Here is an 18,517-nt window from a genome sequence, read left to right on the forward strand (position 1 = left end):
ATTGATCAACTATATATTATTATAATATTGTTATTGTATATAATAATATATTACGTATGGTTATTGGTTTTATTTATATATAATTTTATGTGTGATAATATGTATATTATAAGTATAATATATATATATATTTTTTTTTTCTGTCTTTTCCTCTTTCAACTCGACTGGCACCTATACAACTTTGTCCTTGTATCGCCCAAAGGTTGACTGGTGGATAATGCCATACGGCCGCGGCATTAAGTCCACCTTTGTACCTATATTATGCGCATAAAGTTTTTAAAATAAATAAATATGTAAATATAACACGCCGATTAAACAGATTATATGATAACATTTGCATTACAAGCACAATATTTTATTTTTATTTTATTTCCCGTTTCGTGGCAACCCTGGCATATCTGCTCGGTACCTGTCATCGGTGGCGGCATCGTGCTACATCAAAGGCGTTTCGTTACTGTAGGGACTAATATTGTTATACTGTGCTATTGATCACTCGTTTTCACTCCGAAGTCGACTAGAAGATCGCTCGTAATGAACTGATTTACCGGCCCGTCTGCCTTTTTTTTTCGTTGGGGAAATACGTTTACGCATCCCCGGCAGTTTGGGGAGGGCTACCGGGGTATGTGGGACTCCCTGGGGGCGGAAGGCCGCGCCCGGGCATACCCACTAAAACCCCAACGGTGTTCCTGCTCTTCCGCTTAAGGCAGAGCCACGAGATACGCGTAATACACAACCGCGACCCTGCCAGACAACCGCGCCCGTCTGCCTGCGACTATTTATACGGCCGAGACGAATTCTGGAAAGTTCCATTCTAGATCGTTCCCAATTCGCGTAAACAAGTGTGGAATGTTTCTAGAAAATACGCGCATATTGTAATCGTACACCTAACGTCATCTAGTATCGAGTAAGGGATTTATGTTGTCTGTGTTCCCTCGACAAGTTTCGCTGATTTGACGCTAGATGGCACTACGTGTCCATATGGACACGTAGTGCCATCTAGCGTCAAACAATATTATATTACTAAAGAATTCTCGGCCTTTATAATATTGCCCTTGTTATACTGAGAAGTGAAAAAGTTAACAATATTTTTTACTACTTTTTCAGCTGCAAGTAATACAAATGAAGAAGAGACAGTTATACCAGAAAGAAAAGCTAAGTATAGTAAAGCCCAAGCAAGACAAAGGTACAAACAGGGAAAACAACTATAGTTATTGCTTGTTCTATGTTTAGTGTTGGGTATTAAAAAGGTTTGGTTCACTGGTTATATGGAACAATTTCTTAGACGTTATGGACCATAATTATTTTGATAAAAAGATGTTGAATTGACTACCTATTTCAGGTTCTTAGTAATGCTAATTAAGTAACCATTACAAGTGTTTATGGCTTAGCAATTTTCCACAATGGACTATTTTGTATCCTTGCTCAAAATTATTTTTATGATGGTTTGAACTGGCCCCTAAAATTGAGTTTTGACGCTTTATATAACAGCAATGCTTTCAACAAAATATATACTTAATACTTATAAGTTATAGATGATGATTTATTGTAAAATTAAATTTTATATGCTTTTCTTATTTTTTAAGATTTACAAAAATAGGTATTGAATAAAAGAAAAATATTCTTTTTGTCATTTTTTTCATACAATTGTGCAAAAATTTCAATTCATTTTAAGTTCAATTCATTTCAAATTAACATTCAGAGCCCAAAAACTGCCAAAACTGAGTAGTCCATTGAATGAATCGCTCAAAGGGGGGGTCTAGAGTGCGTGAGCGGGATCGTGAGATCTTTTTTCGGAAACGTGTACAGAGTAACTAGTTCATAAACATACTAAAAGTCCTGGACACTAGGGGTACTGGCAGAGTGGGGGGAGGGGGGGAAAGGGCCCATTTTTGTGTTTTTCGCTTATATCTTAAAATTGGTGCGTTCTAGAGAAAAACTTTCAAAGAGTAGATAAAAGACCATAAAATTATCTACAAATAATACCTCAAATGTTTTATAAAATTTCTTACCGTTTTCGAGTTACACCTTTTCGAAAAGTAGGGATAAAATGGGGAAAATGCCCATTTTTGTGTTTTTCAGTCATATCTCAAAATTGGTGCATTCTAGAGAAAAACTTTCAAACAATAGTTAAAAGACCATTAAATTATCTACAAATTACACCTAAAACATTTTTAAAATATCCTACCGTTTTCGATAAAAATTATAAAAGAATTAAATAAGAAATTAGAAATAATTTTTAATGTCGAAAACTTTTGGAGAAAAGTTTTGGTAATTTCATTTCCCGCCTACAATACCTAAATGGAGATAATATATAAAACTGATGTTTTATTTGAATTATTCAAGAAAATAAATTTAACAAATCTTTCTAGGCTTATTCTTATTATTTATGTACAAATAAACTTACATATAACGAGCGCGATAAATAAAAGATATTAAACTACTAGTCTGATGACGTCACATCCAAATCGGAAGTACCGCAAAAGCGTTTTCGTCAGTACAAATCCTATTTTCATAAAATTATATTTTCAAATCGACTTTATTTATCAATCATAAGCTTTTATTTGATGACGAGCTTTTGCCCGCGGCTTCGCTCGCGTTAAAAAGTATTATTATATACCAACTTTCATCCCCTATTTGAACCCCTTGGGGTTGGAATTTATCAAAATCCTTTCTTAGCGGATGCCTACGTTATAACACCTACCTGCATGACAATTTTCAGCCCGATCCCTCCAGTGGTTTGGGCTGTGCGTTGATAGATCACTATGTCAATCAGTCAGGTCAGTCACCTTTGAGTTTTATATATATAGAAGATAAGGGTGAAATACGGTTTCCTTGGCCAAGTTCTACTAGAAATATGCATTTGTTCAATGAAATTGAATATAGGTCAAGTAGCCTATTGTACTACAATTTACTAGTTAAGACTTTTTCTAACTATCAGTCTGTAGACAGAAATAAATAACAAAATATAATATAGAAGACTTCAAAATGAGGAACAGAAATAAATCCTTTATAAGTAATTGATGTCATGGATATCATTAGGTATTTGTTATTTAAAATATTCACTACCTTACCAAATACTCAAATAGCTATGTCCACACTATGCGCTTTCGTCTTCAATTTTCGTCATCTTCTTTTATTCAACTTTCGTTTTGGCGCATTCAATAATTGAATACGTCAACGAACGCAACGCCAACATTGTCATTTTTGTTTTTATTGGATACGGTCAGAGGGCATGCGTCGCGGCCATGACTCACGTTCGCTGTCGACTGCGCTATAACGCATGCCCTTAACGGACAGAAAAAGGCACAGTGTGGACAAAGCTATTGCGTTGCTACCAACATGCTGACACTAAGAAACAAAATTCTGATCCCAAAAGCATATCAAATTGTCTTATGAAGTTATGACTTACAAAATATTTGTGTCCGTCCTACTAGGAAAATGTAATTTTGTGGCAATGCAAAAATACTGCAATCAATGTAAGACAACAGTGACGATGTTCATAATGTTAAATAGGATCTGTATTATAATTTGGCACTGGTAGCACTGGCAGTAGCCATTGTTATACTTACCTTCGTAATAAAAACATGTAATGGACAACCATTGACTACTTACAAATTAACAGTCTCTAAACTCTAAAGTTTTGATGTATATTAAATAATATTGATGGGGAAACTTTTATTATTATTAGTCATTTATATTGATGGGGGGGTATTACATTATCATTTATATTGGATCATTTATATGATCATATATATAGGATCCAATATATATGATCATTTGATCATATCTGCATATTACATTGGGGGGTATTACATTATCATTTATATATGATCATTTCTATGATCATATATAGGATCCAATATATATGATCATTTGATCATATCTGCATATTACATTATCATATTTCATTGATCCTATTTTACGTCATATGTGGTTTCAATAGCCAATGGAGAGCGCTAACGCTCACAGGTATTGACGTCAGGGTTACTAGATCTCAGAGAATTCGATTTGTCAAAAGACATCGTCATTTTTAATATGGCTTGTTTTTTGTTATTTCAGCAAGATTATCGAAGTATATAATTAGAAAAATAATTACATTACATTATTTGAAACATATTAACGAACAAGAAATTAAAAACTCTTTTTTATATTAAATAACTGGCAACACCTATTTCTATGACCGTATTGGATCCAATCTCTCAGCAAATGTGAAAAATCTATGATCAAGGAAGAAATGAATCATATGTCTATATTACATTATCCAATATTATTGACTCAATGATCTCGGATCCAATATATATGATAATCTAATATCCCCCATTATCATTTTTCATTGATCCTATTTTACGTCATATGTGGTTTCAATAGCCAATGGAGAGCGTTAACGCTGACAGTAGTGCTAGCACGGCGACAAGCGGAAATGCGAAAGTATGGACAAACTGTGGAAATAAACCTAAGGTGCCGTTCCGATCTTTTTTCGTTCCGAAAAATTCAATTAAAATGCCACTTTATGACAGACTATAGTCACAAACTGTGGAGATAAACTTAAGGTGCCGTTCCGATCTTTTTTAGTTCCGAATAATTCAATTAAAAAGCCACTTTATGACAGACTATAGTTCTAAAAATTCAAATAATATCCTACATTATGACATATACTATAGTCTGTCATAAAGTGGCATTTTAATTGAATTTTTCGGAACGAAAAAAGATCGGAACGGCACCTTAGGTTTATTTCCACAGTTTGTCCATACTTTCGCATTTCCGCTGGTCGCCGTGCTACCGCTACAGGTATTGACATCAGGGTTACTAGATCTCAGAGAATTCGATTTGTGAAAAGATATCGTCATTTTTAATATGGCTTGTTTATTGTTATTTTAGCAAGATTATGCAAGTATATAATTAGAAAAAGAATTACATTACATTATTTGAAACATATTAACGAACAAGAAATTAAAAACTTTTTTTTTTATATTAAATAACTGGCAACACCTATTTCTATGACCATATTGGATCCAATCTCTCAGCAAATGTCAAAAATCTATGATCAAGGAGGAAATGAATCATTTATCTATATTACATTATCCAATATAAATGACTCAATGATCTAGGATCCAATATAAATGATAATCTAATATGCCCCTTAAATATTCACCGAATGTTTAAAAACACCATTACTATGTATAATATTATGTTTTTTAAACTATTGGTTCCTTATTGTAGTAAACTCAACACATTTTTATAAGTCTTATGTGAGTTATTTTGAATGTTTATATTTTACTTTGTGTAAGTCTTAAGAACTTTTACGGATTAATAAAATGTCAATTTAAGAGGAAATACTTTATTGATTCTAGTGTAAATTGTATTTCGAAAATTGAATCAATACAATATATCTTTTGAATAAAATTCTTGGTCTTACCTTATTCTAAAATAAATCCAACACAGTAAGAATGTTAATAATAAAAAAAATCTATAACATTTATGGTATTTTACAAGATGACAAAATGTACAAAAAAAGATACAACTTGACCTTATCTAATGTTATATAGCTTCTCAATGTTGGCCCATGATGGACAATTTAGGCGGTTATGAACAACATTCGTCTATAATTGCTCATGCTCGTCATTGATTGTGCATACTGTAGAGTGTAGACAAATAATACAAAGTAATCCATCATGGCTCAACGTAAAGTGGTACGTTTGACGTACTATCAGATAAATTGATTCATAGGCAGATGGCGGACCTGCGCAATTTGGTCGAGTTATGTCAAGTTAAGAGCCTGCTGTCAAAAATATCAAAGCACGCTAGTCCCGCCTACACACCGCGCTATCCTGCAATCGTGATATAATGATTCCATGAATCGTGCCCAGCAATGTGCTTTGCGCTGCAGCTAATTATAGTGAACAATATCACGTAACAACGTTTCCCGTATTACAGCACGAAAGTAAAGGTCGTCAGTCCCAAAAATGTTTTTGATGATTACTTAAAAAGTAAATACTTACAGTACTAATATTTCCTTTAGCCATTATTTTATAAAGGTGATTGTAGTAGTGCAAGTTATTTAATGATAGTAAGTAGTAACTCAATAAGTGTAACAGATATTTGTTGAAAAGCTCAGAAAGATTCATAATTTTGAAAAATATAACTATTGAGTCAATATAAGTGAATCGTGTTTTCCGTTAGGCTAATATCAAATAAATATACATGATTAAATAAATCTCAATTTCATTTTAGTCAATTGTCTTCCGGGATCGTTATACTTATTAGAAAACACAGCAAAATTTGGCAGCCCGCTCTTAATATAATACAACCAAAAATCAAAATACATTGGTTGTCATCTGCCTATAAATCGATTTCTCTGATGGTACCATACCTGCAAGAACCATGAGTATGAGATGGTATGAGCTATGCCTGCAGTGTCTTTTTAGACGTTTAATTTTAACAAAGTGCTCACAAGTAACAATTCCCACTGGTTACTGAACCATGCTGTGCAACCTTTATGACGCGTTTACACAAATAATTAAAATAAATTGTTATCTACAAGATATTAATTTCCGTTTTATGGGACAACTCAGAACTATCTGAGTATGATAGCATATTTTTGTCAATTTTTTAAATTATCCAAAGCACATTGTCAATGTGACCTAAAACAAGGTTGCATCCGGCTAAGCGTTTAGCATGATTATAAAGAAATCTCAACATTCGGAAAAGTAATCTAACAAAATGCAATATTACATAGTAATATTAATGATTTCACAAACATTGATATCAAATTATAATTAAGATATACAAATTATACTAAGCATTGTTACAATGTAATAACAGAAGGTAACCAACCCTTATAATTAAACATATTTATATTTATTGTATTGTGGAGTTGCACTTTGGTGTTTCAAATTACCATACTTTTTAAAGAAGATATGTCAATCGCTGTCCGAGATGGCTTTCTTCCGTCGCTTGGCCTGTTTTGGTTTCACGATTTCTTCCTCCTGTAATTATAAAAACGTCAAACATTATTGTTAGTCATATAATTTAAGATTGTAAAATATAAAAAGACAAAGACGTTGGACGATTAAATCACTCTTTACCGTGATTATAGTATCAGAAAAAATTATAAATAGGTAAATAGAAACTAGACCTGCTTAATTTAGTCGGGCTAAAGCCCAAGCGACAGTTCGCTGACTAAAGTGACAAGGCTTTAAATGAACGTGGGTGGAAGCGCTGCTGGTAAAAGAGAACTGTCAAAAATGACGTTTTTGTATGATGGCAGCATTAGTTCCTTTTTTCGCCACCTTCATTTAAAGCCTTGTCAGTTATCGAGCTGTACCATTCACTAGATATAATCTGACCAAATTACGTAGATCCGCCAAGTGTCTATGAATCAATTCTCAAATGGTGCTCACTTATTGCTTTATATTTTTAAAAAGTATGCAAAATATGTATAAAATCTACACAAAACATTATAATTAAGTATTTACCTCACTATCGTCATTTGATGAATGTAAGTTTGGGCTGATTGGTAATGAATTGGATACTAATTTTCTAGCTCGCCTCGAAATTGGTAGTTCATCTTCCCAGGCCAACGAGAAAAGCTCACTGTATTGTCTCTGTAAAAATATTATATTATATATTTAAACGAGCAATTCTTGTATATATATATATATATATATATATATATATATATATATATATATATATATATATATATATATATATATATATAATGATGACAAGGTCAAAGATTTGCGAATTTTGTTAATAAAATAAAGAAATCACGGTAAAAAATAAGTGCTCCCAAAATTTCAGTTCGATAGCATTTGTATTTTTTTTGTTATGCGCCTTCAAAGTTGGATAATCAAGTCGAATTTTTTTTTCAATTAAATTTTTTAATATTTGTATACCATTCGATAACTTATGCAATTAAAAGCTACTTTTGTTAAGAAACCACTTTCATAAACGCAATATTTAATATACCTATCGAACAAAGTTTTCTCCCGATGCGTACAAACTACGAAAGAGTGACGTCGGTCTTTCGTATCACTTTGTATGGAGCGTTTCGGGCAGGTCTATTTTATGAGATGTTTGAATTGTCATATCTTGGTGAATTTTTAAGCTATCAGAGTAATTCTTTCAGCGATGTTTCTATTTTTTAAGGGTCTTTCAATTACCAATAAGAAAAAAAATTAGTCATCATGCCTATTGGAATCTCGGAATCGGCTCCAACGATTTTCATGAAATTTAGTATATAGGGGGTTTCGGGGGCGATAAATTGATCTAGCTAGGAATCATTTTTAGAAAATGTCATTTTATTCGTGTTTAATCGAATACCGAGCAAAGCTCGGTCAAATAGCTAGTAAATATTAATTAAGATATGTGGTCATTGACAATATACAAATATTCTCCATATTATTATATTTTTTTTTAATATTATCACAAATATAATCACCGACTCTTTACTAAAAAATATTGACACACTGGATATGGTACCCACTGTTTTGTCCTTGTCTCGAAAATTGGAATAGACATATTTTGATCATTATGGAAAAAATATTTTGACAAAGTTTAAAAACTGTTCACACTGCGAATTTTAATCCCGCGAATTTATTCATATTACCTAACTAGCTGTTGCCCGCGACTGTTAACATAGTATAATAACAAAGATGGATAGTTTTCTCCTTTTTGTTTTTGTGGTTCCTTATACAAAGGGTAAAAACGGACCCTATTTAAGCAAACGTCAAACGCAAACGTCAATAAACTTTCATGTTTCTCTCAACTCAAGAAATGACGGACTTTCATTGAAACTTTCAACCCTTATTTCACCCCCTTCGGGGTAAAATTTTCAAAATTCCTTCCTTAGTGGGTGTCTACTTAATAAAACAACCCTACTCACCAAATTTCGTGGCTGTAACTTTTACAGTTTTTGCTCAGCGATGATGAATCAGTCAGTCAGTCAGTCAGGACATGTAATTTTATAAGTATAATATAATAATAATAATATCTATAGACGCTTCACACCACGTCAGTCTGGCCCCCTGGTAAGTACCTGAAGGACTTGTGTTACGGGTACCAGACAACGGAAATATATTTAATACTTTTATACTATACATACATTTAAGATTTTTATTATATGATACACATATTTATAATACACGACCATGACCCAGGAACTTCGAAAACTTTTTGTTCCGTCGGCGGGATTCGAACCCGCGACCCCGGCTTGAGATACCAACGCGCTCACCACTGAGCCACAGAGGTCGTATAGATATATATATTCTGTGATATTACTTATAAAACCGCGAAATTTCTATACTGCGTTGTTGTATTATGTAAATGTTTGTATTGTGCGCAGTAGCGTTAAGGGGGGGGGGGGGGGGGGCCGACGCGGGGCGACCGCCCAGGGCGCCTGATAAAGAGGGGCGCCGCCTTTTTTTAACACTACCAGCACCATGGGCGCTCATCTCGCCGAGGCCCCTGGTAGTTAAGATTCAATGTGTTAGACAAGGCTCAAATCACACTGAAATGGCTGCGCAGCGGCGAGCATTTTCAGTGTCATATGATTTTTGACTTTATCTTCATTATTATACATAGGCCCGTATAAATAGTTGGCTTTCAAAATTCATCTCAAGACGCTAGTTGGTTGATATCCTCTCAAACACTGATCAGCAACTTAGGATGTTATCTAATTAATAGTTTAGCATCAGGAGCGTTTCGGTTGATACTAATATCATGATATCGACTCAATCACCCCAAATCAGCAACTAACAATCCAAATCAGCAACTAAATATAAACTAAATATTATAAGCCTATTCTACACATACGAGTTACGTTTCGTTTATACGATTAAAAATCGATTTTATTAATAAAATAAAATTTTACTATATTATCTTTATTTTCTCACATATTTATAACACAAATTACCAAAAGTAATTAACCTTGATATTTTTGTATTATCCTAACTCATTTTCGTTTAAATTAAATGAAAAAACTCATAACTCTATAACATATTTTATAAAACACGTTCAGTCAAACGAAACGCGTTGAAGTCAACAGCTGACTGCTGTCACTGTCAAGTGTCAAGTTTAAGTTTATTTCTAGGTTATTTTCAAAGAAGAAGAATATTGTACTCTGTGTATCTTTAAAGGCTAAGAAACAATATTTTGCTGTACTTATTTGCTTGTTCTGGTTTTTTCTGTTTCATTATTTTATCTTGTATTTGCATGGTCGCATGAAGTCATCACCCGTGCCCGCTGCATGGCAATCAGTTTACGTTATAAGTTTTATCTGTTCACATTTTTCGCCTCAACTCTGACGCTGGCAACTCCTAAATGGGGAGGCTTACGCCAAAAGAAGAAGAAGAATATTGTTAAAACTTTGTAAAAGTTGTGTAAGTTTTTTCGTTAGAACTTACAAGTATTAAGCATGTATTAAGTTGTTTATAACTTTACCGAAAGCTGTGTAGTGTGTAATAATGTTTTGTGTTTCTTTATTTACATACTTTTTAAATAGTCCAAAGGGATATTATTTGTTAACCCTATTCTTTGTTTCAGGCCAACATACGTGGTTTGTCCAACAGTGACTACTAATAACACACATTCTTGCTTTCTTGAAGATAAATTCAGATTCAATTAAAGAACTGTACCTGCCTTACCAAGGCCGTCGATGTAGAAGAATATTATCATAGAAAAATGTGAGAAACTACTGAAAGAACACCAGTCATCAATAAGCTATGAAATTGTTCTGTACAAAAAAGCTTAATAGCCTTATTACATTTTAATTTCCTAAATATGTACAACTTTCTACTGGTAACAAGAAAATATTTGACACCGTCTTTTATTTACCTTATTGTATCTAAAACAATTTTTTAAATATTATTACTTACTTAGTAGTAATTTTGTTAGCAAAATTATAGTTTATATTTATCAACAGCTCACACAGAGCTGTGTGAGTTTATCTAACCCTAAGATCTTGGCAAGATGATGTTATATCTCTATGAATTATAACTACTTATATCCGGCTCTGAAGTTTGATTGATCCATTTGTATCTTTCAGTAAGTTGAGTGAAATATTCTTAGGACCTTCTACATCCAACTTAACAATTGGATCTTTACTTTAGAACTTGATAACACAGACACAGTATATACTTTAAATATTAAAAATTTCAATAACAATTTTCATTTTCTTTTAGAAGATACTTTAAATATTTTGTTTTGTTTCTGTGGCTAAGAGTTTATAATGTAACTGATGAAACATATTATGCTGAAAGTTAAAATAAAGATAATGATGAAGTAAAAGATTATTTTGTATTTTATAATCCCTACCTTATACTTAACCTGTGGTGTGTGAAAAGATTAAAGAACCTATTTTACCAAATAAAATCCATCCCAATTGTGTCATTTGGACTATAATAGTTAGAAAGGGACTTTTAATTAAACCTCCTAGTATTATTCTGTTACTTTAGCACAGTCCACAGAGCAAGTCTATCTTACTAATTCATTTACTGAAGACGAAGGCATTAGGCAATATAATATAACCTTACTAGTTGGCATTAAACCTGTAATTTCCTAACTTAAATATTTTATTGTATGTATTGTATTTATTAGTATATTATTTATTTATTTTATTCTATAATTTTATTAATGTATTTTAAGGCGCATGTTTAATTTTGTGCTTTTGATAGTTTTTAATTTAAGTAACTATACTTTTGCACATCACCGTTTTCCTGGATTTATCACTGAATGTTAAAAGGTTGCCTGGAAGAAATTGCTTCTATGTAATATGGCCGCCTTTGTGTACTATATGTCTTATTTATCAATAATTGTTGTTAATATTTAAGTTTTATTGTATTTTTTTGCACAATAAAGTACTTATATTTGTTTATTAATTAATTTCAGTAGACTACATAAGCCTTTATTAGTACTTATGGTAAAATTAGATCTGCAGAGTACTGTTTATTTAAGATTCATTATTAAGTATTTATATTAACTTGATAAGGCGGTTTATATACTTACTTTAAATAGATTAATTAATAGAATTAATAGAATAATGTAATGTGATGACTACCCTTGCCCCGATTTAAGGTCAAAGTGTATTAAACACTGTAAATTCGTTTTAAATATATATTACGCACTTAATAGCTTGGTATATTAATTTTGTGTTTAAAAATAAGCATTCCATATCCCAGAAAATACTCTTGAAATTATTATTTTTTTCTTCTAATTGTGGGAAAAATCCCTACGATGGTATTTTTCTCCTAATTGTGGGAAAAATCCCTAAATTGGTATCCCTGAGCGCGCTTAAGTCAAGGTCTGCCCACACTCAAGAATTAGCCACTCAAGCAACAGTTTGATAGCACATTTGAGTGCAAGATTTCGTTTATTAATACGTTGCGCGCTCAAGCGTCAGTTTGACAGTACAGTTGAGTGCAAGATTTGGTTTATTAATACGTGGCCCATTCGCTTGATCAAAGGCACTTAAAAGCTGTACTCAAGTGAGATTTATTAATAAGGATAGCAGCTTGAAACACGTTTTAAGCGAGCTCTTAGTGGTAAGAGCCAACTATTTATACGGGCCATAGTATCGCTAAATAGTCTCGCGGCCGCCGGCGCGGCGTTTGCCCTGTTTGCCATTTCGGTGTGATTTGAGCCTTACAGGAGTCCAAGAAAAAATTCGAGCTATTAAAATTAGCAGTGCGTACACTTCTTTAGGACATTGTATCCACTGCCCACTGGGTAAATATTTTTATTAGTAAAATACCGTGTGTGTACAGAGTACAGACATAGTTACGCAATATTTTGTCCTTGTCTGTCAAGCAATTTTTCTAGCATATGAGACAAGTAAAAACATTTTATAGCTACAACATTTGCATACACAATAAATCTTTTCATCAGCGACATAATTATAATGTACCATTGAAGAAATTGATTCATAGGCAGTTGACGGACATTTCATTGTGAGTTGTGATCTGTCGGATGGGTTTGACGTAACTCGACCAAATTACGTAGGTCCGCCATCTGCCTATGGATCAACTTCTCTGATAGTACAAAATAGTCAAATGTACAGGTCAGTTAACTAAAGCTGTCACGATCAACACATTTACACATTGCGCTTGTGTAATGTCTGTGAATAAGCGCGCGGCGTGACGTCGTACTGCATACGCATCATGAAAAGTCTGCCTGAGAGAGAGACTCTCGCGCGCGGTCTATCTTATGAGCGTGAAGGGGACAGTTATTGTTTTTCATTTGCTACTGTTTATAAATGCAGCGTGATGTTACAAGTCAGTCACGTGTAATCGGCGCGCGGCCACGGACCAGCGTTCGGAACCGTACGATAATTATCGTACACATACGATAATTTTGTGTCTACGTACGGTGTACGATAGTATATTATTATCGTACGCAGATTGTACGATAATTTTTATCATGATGCAAACATATACAGGGTGTAACAAAAATAAGTGATAATACTTTAGGGTGTGTACGTGTTCCTTGTAGAGAGTTAACTGTGAAAGTAGCAGCGCTGAAAGAGCAAAATTTTTTTTCACTTTTGTATGGTGAAACTTGTGACGCTCGGGCCCTTACCCATACAAAAGTGAAAAAAAAATTTCGTCTTTCAGCGCTGCTACTTTCACAGTGAACTCTCTACAAGGAACACGTACACACCATAAAGTATTATCACTTATTTTTGTTACACACTGTATATTTTAAAACATACTGTATAGTGAAATTGCATAAGTGTGAGTATTGTGGTCTGTGAACGTTCCAGCTTTAGTCTGACCTATAAAGTACTTATTTTGAGAAATTGTTACCTTTAAACTATCACTACTGTTCGACTGCGACTGCTGCAAGGCCTTCTGCATACATTCCATGTTGAAAATTGACATATCATCCTGGTCTACGCAGCATATTCTTATTTGTTCCAAATGACCTAGAACCTGACAGAAATTGTTGGTTAATAAAATATGGTGATGAAGATAAAGTTTATTATTGTAAGATTTTTAAAAGTGACTTCTTGCTAACAATGTATTTTCTTTGGCTATGTTCAGAAATCTGACGGTGTTGGCTCATCTATGCATATTAAGTATATTATGCCTAATTGTGTTGAGATTTTGTATGACATCATTGAGGTATGGTCTCTGGGGGGTATTACATTATCATATATATATGATCCTTTCTATGATGATATATAGGATCCAATATATATGATCATTTGATCATATCTGCGTTACATATATCATTGATCCTATTTTACGTCATATGTGGTTTCAATAGCCAATGGAGAGCGCTAACGCTGACAGGTATTGACGTCAGGGTTACTAGATCTCAGAGAATTCGATTTGTCAAAAGACATCGTCATTTTTAATATGGTTTGTTTTTTGTTATTTCAGCAAGATTATGTAAGTACCTATATAATCAGAAAAATAATTACATTACATTATTTGAAACGTATTAACGAACAAGAAATTAAAAACTCTTTTTTATATTAAATAACTGGCAACACCTATTTCTATGACCGTAATGGATCCAATCTCTCAGCAAATGTCAAAAATCTTTGATCAAGGAAGAAATGAATCATAAGTCTATATTACATTATCCAATATCATTGACTCAATGATCTCGAATCCAATATATATGATAATGTAATACCCCCCTGAGGCAGTGTACAATTTTTTTTAATGAAATCTATGCTGCCAATATTAAGTTGATGACTATGATATTCAGATTTGCCAGCAGCTGCATCTATTCAGTGCAAATATATTTTAATAATCTTAAAAGGAGTAATTACGTAAAACACAGACGCATTAGGTCTTAGAAGTTAGGGTATAAAACTACTTACCTGTTCCGCAGAAGGCGGCGCGTTGGAAGGAATGCTTTTACTGGACCGTTTTCGCTTGTTTGGACTCGTTCCTGGGTACCTAGTGCTCAGCAGTACAGCCAACAAGTCTGCGACTTTATCTTCGTAATCTTGACACCAGTACATGACGGTGGAAAGCACAAACGTGTCCTCATCGTCTACCGTCCGACAGAATAACTGTCGGAGAACATCCGCGGTAGGCCTCTCCTGCTTTAACATCAATAGAACTGATGTCAACGCTTCAGCGTGATCCTTATACGACAATTTTGGAATAATCGGCAGTACATCTTCAACGGAGATCTCGTGGGCAGTCAGAAGCTGCCAAAGGCAATACTGTTCGAAGGTTTCCCAACCTAGACTCGTGGACAACATCGTCGTGATGTCGTCCGACTTGAACATCATCAAGTTTCCTTGTAAGGTCAAGCAAACCAGCAGCTGGAGTTGTCTAGCATCCAGTGTTGAGACTATGACATGTAGTAATCTGATATGATTTTGGACTTGATCTTTGAACTCCCTATACACGTCGGGTATCAACCAAACGAGAATATTTGAATCACATTCCTGGCATTTCTCAAAATCATTCGCTAAGCTCTCAGCAATTTTTAATTCTAATGCACTACAATACTCTCTGTATAAATCCGACTTAAATTTAACGTTTCGCTTTTTTCCTGGATCTTTTTCCGATTTCCTTTCCTTCTCGTAACACACTTTGAGGAAAAACAACAGGCAGTACCCTACGCTTTGAAGTGAGTTCTGGAGTTCTTTTAAAGTTTCGAAAATAAGTTTACGTTTACTATCTCCTGATTCCTTATGAGTATTGAGATAGTTGAACATGCAGAAAATAGGCAAGTTGAGAATAGCATCCAATTCTTCTTGGGTTGGGTTAAGGCTAATGCGCAGCGGTGGGGCATCTTGTAACATGGCTGCAAACAAGTCAGCGAGGGCAACAGGTGTAGGCATTGGAGAGCTACATGCATTTAGTAAAGAATTAGCTGCAGTAAGATTTCTTTCATCTAAAAGTGTTTCTGCATACGGTCTTAGGAGCAAAGGCAACGCTGCTGCTAACTCAGGACGCTCCCTAGCTCTCACTTCAGATAAAGGTAAGTCATCATCATCAGTATCTTCTGCTATTATTGGTGGAGGATCATCCTCATCATCAGAGAAAACTGGTTCATCTGGGCCTACTCTGGGTAATTCGTCATGACCATCCTCTTTGATTCCAGAAACTCCCTCTCCATTTCCATTGCTGCAAAATTCTTTAAATGTTTCTCTCACTGTAGTTCTAAGTTCTCGGTCTAATTTAGGGGAGTCAAAAAGTGGTTGAAGATTAGGTAGCACCCTTTTTTCTATGATCTGTTGAAGGGAATTGAATATACCTTGTCGCACCTTATCCACGTATTGTGGATAAAAGTTAGGTATGATTCTACACAGAAAATCTAAAAGTGTGGCAGTCACCGCTGGGTGTGATCTCATTGAGTGATGCATAACAAGAATAGCGGGTTCTATGTTCATAATATTATCTTTGTCAGGTTCATAAAAAAGCCAATCATAAAATAAGGCAAGTTTAGCATTTGATGCTGCTACATTTGATGTGCATGTTGTCAAAAGCCATCCTATAACTGCCCATCTGGGTATTATATCGGAGCACAGTAGCTCGTTAGTGGGATGTATAACACCTACGATAAACCTTATCATATCACTACGAAGTGTTTGGGATTCAGGAGTCGCTAGGTACTGCCTCTGAAACCATTCTTGATATTTTTTATGGTGGCCGAATCGCACTTGCGATGTCAGGAACACCAACTTTCTTTCCATGTCCGGGGTTAAGCGTGATTGTAAATATCTTCGGGAAGTTCTTGTTTGCAGAAGTTGCATCACACTGGTAAATGTAGGTGACAGTGACTTTGGATTTGATAAAATATCTTGCCATAATTGATTAAATTCTGGAATCCTTGCAACATTTTGTAACAAACGTACGAGATCTCTACCTAGGGTTAAGACTTCGGTAAAATGTTCTCTTATAAGAGCAATAACAAATACTACCTCCTTTTGCCTTAAAGCCTGCAGGTGAGGTATATTGTGATCCTCTATTAACCTTAAATATGTATAAACTACCATACAGACTAAAACTGGAAACTTATCAAGCCATGCTCTATTCTCAATATAAATGTCTAAAAGAGATTCCACTAAAAATATATTTTTCGGAGTGACGTCGCCACCGGAGGCATAACGCATTAGATTCCAACAGACACTGTCCACTCCCATGACGGCATTCCTTATCATTTCTTTTATGAGCCATAGTAGTTGATTTCGAGTGATATCATGGAACTTTAAGTACCTTTCCAGGATCAAATTGGACAAATTGTTAAGAACACACGTCCAGCCATCTCTAGTGACGAGGGTGAGATCCCTGTAGCATTTCGTTGCGTTATGAGGTTCAGTGAGTATGGACATGAGCATCCCAAGTGATACATCTTCATGGTTTTTGCATACGGCATTATTTAAAGCGTCGTGAGCTTCCTTCTCGCTGCAATCTGCTACCAGAGATTGGAAGAAGGTGTAGGCCCTCTCGTACCTCTGAAAAAGGAGTTAAATCTATGAGTAAATGCAAAATAAAAAGAAACTTCAAACTTTAGCAAGTCCAGAAATCAAAATTTCGCGCCACGCCACACTAGCGCCGCGAATGTCACGATAAGAAATACGACTTTACATGGCCGACTCAATGATTCTTTGTTAGAAAGTGCCAAATAATACACTCTACCTCCTCTAATTCATCCTTATTTTCGATCGCAGTACACACAAAAAGTCTGGGTGAATTAGACTTAGCTTGCTCCATAACTATTATTTTTTTAAACTACTTATTTGAACAATAATTTTGCAGAATTCGCCTGCATGGCTATCTTAGGTGAAAAATATACATAATATGCAATACAATCGCAGATAAAATAATATGTAGTGGGTATATAGGTGTGTGCGTACGTTGACACTTGCTTGTCGTTAGCCATGTTGCGAGTAGTGATGTACCTACATTGCAGGTACAACTTTGAAATCGATTTTAAGCAATCGAAAGGTATCGTTTAACATAATTTATTAAAAAAAAGAAATGTTTGTTTATTTGTTTGTAACGGATGGGCTCCGAAACTACTAGGCTAATGTGTTAGTACTGTTCCATTATTAGCTACAGTTACAATTACAATGTAGTAGAAAAAAGTTAATCCTTCAAAACCAAAGTAGTTTATTCCATGTGCTTACGATGTTAAAACTTATTTAACCCAAAATATTAAAATATATTATGTATAAGGCACTGAAGTAATAAGTACTACGTACGTAGTACTTTCTACTATCCTACTTCCTACTAATATTGTAAAGGCGAAAGTTTGTTTGGATGTATGGATGTGTGGATGTATGGATGTTTGTTACTCTTTCACGCAAAAACTACTGAACAGATTTTAATGAAACTTTACAATAATATAGCTTATACATCAGAATAACACATAGGCTACAATTTTAACCGACTTTCAAAATGGGGGAGGTGTTATGTTCGTTTTCTTATGTTCAACGATTACTCCGCCGTTTGTTAACCGATTTTCAAAATTTTTCTTTTGGTATATACCAATTTGGTATTATATTCACAAAAGTGGTGATCTGATGAAGGATGCATAAAATATA

At 34.2% G+C, this 18,517-nt stretch overlaps 3 protein-coding genes across 3 annotated transcripts in view; 1 reads left to right on the top strand and 2 right to left on the bottom strand.

Annotated features, from left to right (window-relative positions):
• The window catches only part of LOC121734359 (small glutamine-rich tetratricopeptide repeat-containing protein beta-like), a 4,723-nt gene extending 3,459 nt beyond the window's left edge, over window positions 1-1,264 (top strand). Inside the window, exon 6 of the mRNA XM_042124894.1 lies at window positions 1,105-1,264. Within this exon, the coding sequence (XP_041980828.1) occupies window positions 1,105-1,208 (104 nt within the window). The 3' untranslated portion in view covers window positions 1,209-1,264. The remainder of the gene's footprint in view (window positions 1-1,104) is intronic.
• The window catches only part of LOC121734357 (arrestin domain-containing protein 17), a 21,618-nt gene extending 14,076 nt beyond the window's left edge, over window positions 1-7,542 (bottom strand). The window contains exon 1 of the mRNA XM_042124892.1: window positions 7,524-7,542. The gene's annotated coding sequence lies outside the window, so the exon portion shown is untranslated. The remainder of the gene's footprint in view (window positions 1-7,523) is intronic.
• LOC121734355 (integrator complex subunit 3 homolog) lies at window positions 6,315-17,802 on the bottom strand. Its single transcript, XM_042124890.1, has 5 exons — window positions 17,610-17,802; window positions 14,831-17,425; window positions 13,803-13,928; window positions 7,476-7,604; window positions 6,315-6,986 (listed from the first exon to the last, which is right to left on the bottom strand). Exons 1-5 carry the CDS (start codon window positions 17,682-17,684, stop codon window positions 6,921-6,923), a joined length of 2,991 nt encoding a protein of 996 aa, XP_041980824.1. The 5' UTR covers window positions 17,685-17,802; the 3' UTR covers window positions 6,315-6,920.
• Between the last annotated feature and the right edge of the window lie 715 nt (window positions 17,803-18,517).

The sequence above is a fragment of the Aricia agestis genome, chromosome 15, assembly GCF_905147365.1.
Source record: "Aricia agestis chromosome 15, ilAriAges1.1, whole genome shotgun sequence".
Lineage (NCBI taxonomy): Eukaryota > Metazoa > Arthropoda > Insecta > Lepidoptera > Lycaenidae > Aricia > Aricia agestis.

What these genes read in the sequence shown, in the direction of transcription:
- LOC121734355 (XM_042124890.1), bottom strand. Translation starts at nt 17,684, where the DNA reads ATGGAGCAAGCTAAGTCTAATTCACCCAGACTTTTTGTGTGTACTGCG. An exon ending in ACAGTAGTGATAGTTTAAAG is followed by an intron (nt 7,605 to 13,802) that starts GTAACAATTTCT and finishes ATATTTTTACAG; the next exon opens with AGACAATACAGTGAGCTTTT. An exon ending in CATCAAATGACGATAGTGAG is followed by an intron (nt 6,987 to 7,475) that starts GTAAATACTTAA and finishes TTATAATTACAG; the next exon opens with GAGGAAGAAATCGTGAAACC.